This window comes from Sinocyclocheilus rhinocerous, unplaced genomic scaffold (assembly GCF_001515625.1).
Source record: "Sinocyclocheilus rhinocerous isolate Xijiao unplaced genomic scaffold, SAMN03320098_v1.1 scaffold865, whole genome shotgun sequence".
Lineage (NCBI taxonomy): Eukaryota > Metazoa > Chordata > Actinopteri > Cypriniformes > Cyprinidae > Sinocyclocheilus > Sinocyclocheilus rhinocerous.
Window position 1 is genome coordinate 411,880 of NW_015646167.1, and position 3,872 is coordinate 415,751.

A 3,872-nucleotide genomic window follows, 5' to 3' on the forward strand; every position below is an offset into this window, starting at 1 on the left:
TTTTATTTAGTAACTTTCAGGAGGGTGTACTCATTTTTGCAACACAACATTTTATCACTTTAATAAGAAAATGGTATTTTCTTGAATAATTTTAACATTCTTCTTTGGTAACTGATCAAGCAGACTTGCTGGAATATTATATCTCTAAAAAACCATAACATGTCTTCTAAGCAAAGAGTAATTGCTGAATTTAAGTTTCAGAGGGGGTGTAGTCCTTTATGCTGTGCACTGTATCTATCATGCTTGTCTTGAAGCTTGCCATGTGGAAATGTCCTTTTGATGCGGTTTTTGAGCCGTTTAAATGCTGTTTCTGCAGGTGGCTGAAAAAGAGGCTCTCCAAGCCAGACAAGAGGAGGAGAAAGCCGAGCATCGGAGGAAAGCCAAGGCAGATAAAAAAGGCCAAAAAAAGAGCCAGAAAGCAAACAGAACGGGGGATAAACGGAAAGCTGAAGATGAGTACGAGGAGGAATGGGGAGAGGATGCAGGTATGGATGAAGTTGCATAATTCTGTTAGTTGTTTAAAAAAAAAAATCTGTTTTTAGAGAAATTGGAAGTAATTTCCAAACAAGTGTGGTTTAGACTTCAGCTGTACTGACATATCAAATGTGTGCAGAGCTGCCGTCCAAGAGGCTCCGAGGGGAGGAAGGCTTTGGTAGCACAGCCACAGAGGAGCTCATGGAGACAGAAAGTGGTCTTTTCGGCCGCCGAGCTCCACCATCACGTAAATCTGAGCCACCCGGTTTCCGTAAGAACCAACAGGGACTGTCTGAAGCCCCGCGACAACCCCTGGACACGTCAAAGGAGCAGCGCAAAGATGAAGATAGTGTATTTGTCAGTAACTTGGCTTTTAATCTGGAGGACCCAGAGAACAAGCTGCGAACATTTTTTCAGGGTTGTGGGACTGTACAGCAGGTGCGGCCCGTGTTTACAGTGAAAGGTGCGTTTAGAGGCTATTGCTATGTGCAGTTTGAGGACAGACTGGCTGTATCCGAGGCACTGAAACTGGACAGGCAGGAGGTGGATGGGCGGCCCATATATGTGTCTCCTTGTGTGGACAAGAATAAGAATCCTGACTTCAAGGTATCTAGAAATGTATAGTACTCAATTTGTGATATAGTGTTTCTTGATGTTCAAGTGAACAATTTGTAGTACATTTCTTATTGGTTATTATTTTTAAAATGTGAATCATTTGTATAATGTGTCTTAGGTTTTTAAGTACAAAACAGCAGTGGAGAAGCACAAGATCTTTATCTCGGGCCTGCCGTACTCCTGCACTAAAGAGACACTGGAGGATCTCTGTAAACAGCACGGCACAGTGAAAGCCATCCGGCTCATCACCAACCGCTCCGGCAAACCCAAGGTGTGTGGTAGGCCTCTGTCAATAATCTAAATATACAGTAAGACTGTCCCAGTATCCTGCAGAATATAGTGCATATATAAAATGAATGTATACAGTCCATTACAATTACATTTGATCAAAAGTTACTGTAAAAAGGTGATAATTTTACAAAAGATTCTATTTCAAATAAATGTTTTTTTTTTTTTTTACTTCATCAAAGAATCATGAAAAATAATGTATCAGAGTTTGCACAAAAGTATTAAGCTGCACAACTCTTTTCAACATTGATAATAATAAGAAATTATTCTTGAGCACAAAATCAACATTTTAGAATAATTTCCGAAGGATCATGTGACACTGAAGACTGGATTCTGGAGTAATGACTGCTGAAAATTCAGCTCTGCCATCACAGGAATAAATTACATTTTAAAATGTTATGAAATCTGAAATAATATTTTGATATACGTTACTGTATTTTTGGTCAGATACATGCGGCGTGTAGTTTAAGCAAGTTTATGCAACCAATCACTGGTTGGCTCTGGGTGGTTGCCAGTACATTGATGTGTGGTTGTTAGGGCACTTCTAGAGGTAATTCCTTTCTGGTCAACAGAGCCCATACCTAAGGCCTTATTGCCAAATGCAAAGGTGGCACAGACAGTTTAATGCTGCTCAGAGGTGGAATTTGTTCTTTTTCAGGATTTCAGTCTGCGAGAGTCTGGGGCTGTGCAGGCGGGTCCCTGAACAGTATAATGTGTCTCTCTGTCTCCATCTCATGTAGCTATAACATTAAACTTTCAACCTTTTTTTGGACAACAAACTGTTTATAAGCATTTTTTCATTACAGTTTTGAAGGTTACCACGTGTAAAAGCACAGTGCTGCGCATCACAATATAAAACATGCAATGCATATATTTATGTAAATTGTATACATTGCGTAATTGTAATTGTGCAGCCATTGGCTTTCATTATATAGACAAAAACAGAAGAGTAAATAAACGATGACAAAATGTTCTTTTTTGGGTGACCTATCACTTTAATGAATTTTCATTCTTGTTTTAGTGCTGATCTAGCTGGTGGGCTAGTATAGCCTTGAAAGAAGCTCATTGAACTAGGTAGATTTGTAAGTTAAGCAGTCTGATAGGAAAACTTGGTCATTTCAGCAGTGAACAGACAGATGGGAGACGGAGGGAGAGGATTGCTACTAAACACTCCAAGATGTTTGAATGCACTTCTGGAGACATAATATTCAGGGGTACATACTTTCATAGTGTGTAGCTATACACACACTCACACACTGAGTTTTGCCGCCACACAAGGGAATCCCCTTTGAGACCTCAGCTTCATTATGATCTGGCTTACCTCAGCATAGACTGGAGTGTGAGCTCTTTGTTGGCTCTGTCAGGGAGCAAGAAAAGGAGAGAGAGAGAGAGAGAGAGAGAGAGTGTGATAGAGAAAGCTCACAACCGTGTCAGTATTGAACACTCAGGCCTGTCTGTGAAACATATCCCTCCCATTTTTCCCTGCACCCCTTTTCGAGCCCCTCTTCTGCACTACTGGAGCTAAACTCTTTTTGTTTTTATTAATGAATGCCGTGCTGTCACCCGTCTGCTGACACATGTAATGCTCACATTCATCCATGTACTGGACTGGCAGGGAACACACACACACGTGCACGCGCACACACATGCCCCCCTGTGTGGTTGTGACCTCATAACCTTGTTGTCATGCAGTATCCATCTGCCATCAGGACACAACAGGACAGAGGGAGAGTGTAAGACAGAGAGGAGACTGTCAAATGTCAGGCCCTCCCTCCATTCTTACTTGTGAAAAACACTAATGACTTTTCCTTTCTCTTCCCCAGCCAATACTTTTCATTAGGACGGCCATTATTGACTCAAACTTAGTCATTACTTGCTCGCTGCTTTCACTTTATTGGCATATTTATGTTTTGTTAAGGAGTGGATAAAAGTGTTTTTCAGATTCTACAAGAGTTGTGTGTCAAAGTAATTAGTTGGATGCTGAAATGTGTTGTGGGATAACTCGGAAACATGTAAAGGAATAGTTAACCCAAAAAACTAGGCTATTTCTCAACTTTTACTTGAGCGCTTTTTGGCCAAGCATTGTTTTAATTTTTTTGTGTACTGTTATAGAATTGATTAGTATTTTGAATTAGCTTTTATTTGTATATTTACAGTTTTCATTTTAAGTTTAGGTTCTAGTAATTTTGTTATGTGGTTTTATCATTTAAAAAAATATATATTTCTATTTAGCTTTATTTTTATTTCATTTTTAGTCATTTTAGTTCTTCAACTTCAACTTATTTCATTTAATTCAGTTATTTATAAAGCACCTTCACATTACAGAATAGCCTCAGAGTGGCTTTATAATATGAACATTTTATAATATTACTTTTACTTTACTTTTAGTCATTTAGCAGACGCTTTTATCCAAAGCGACTTACAAATAAGAAAAAGTCATTAAAACTAAAAGCTAAAACTCTATAAATACTATATATATATACACACATTTAAGA

The 3,872-nt window shown here is 38.8% G+C and overlaps 1 protein-coding gene across 1 annotated transcript in view; it reads left to right on the forward strand.

Annotated features, from left to right (window-relative positions):
- The first annotated feature begins 301 nt into the window (after positions 1 to 301).
- Positions 302 to 3,872, forward strand: part of LOC107707047 (squamous cell carcinoma antigen recognized by T-cells 3-like) — a 67,015-nt gene continuing 63,444 nt past the window's right edge. The window contains exons 1-3 of the mRNA XM_016510923.1: positions 302 to 485; positions 614 to 1,080; positions 1,208 to 1,367. Of these exons, the coding sequence (XP_016366409.1) occupies positions 302 to 485; positions 614 to 1,080; positions 1,208 to 1,367 (811 nt within the window). The remainder of the gene's footprint in view (positions 486 to 613; positions 1,081 to 1,207; positions 1,368 to 3,872) is intronic.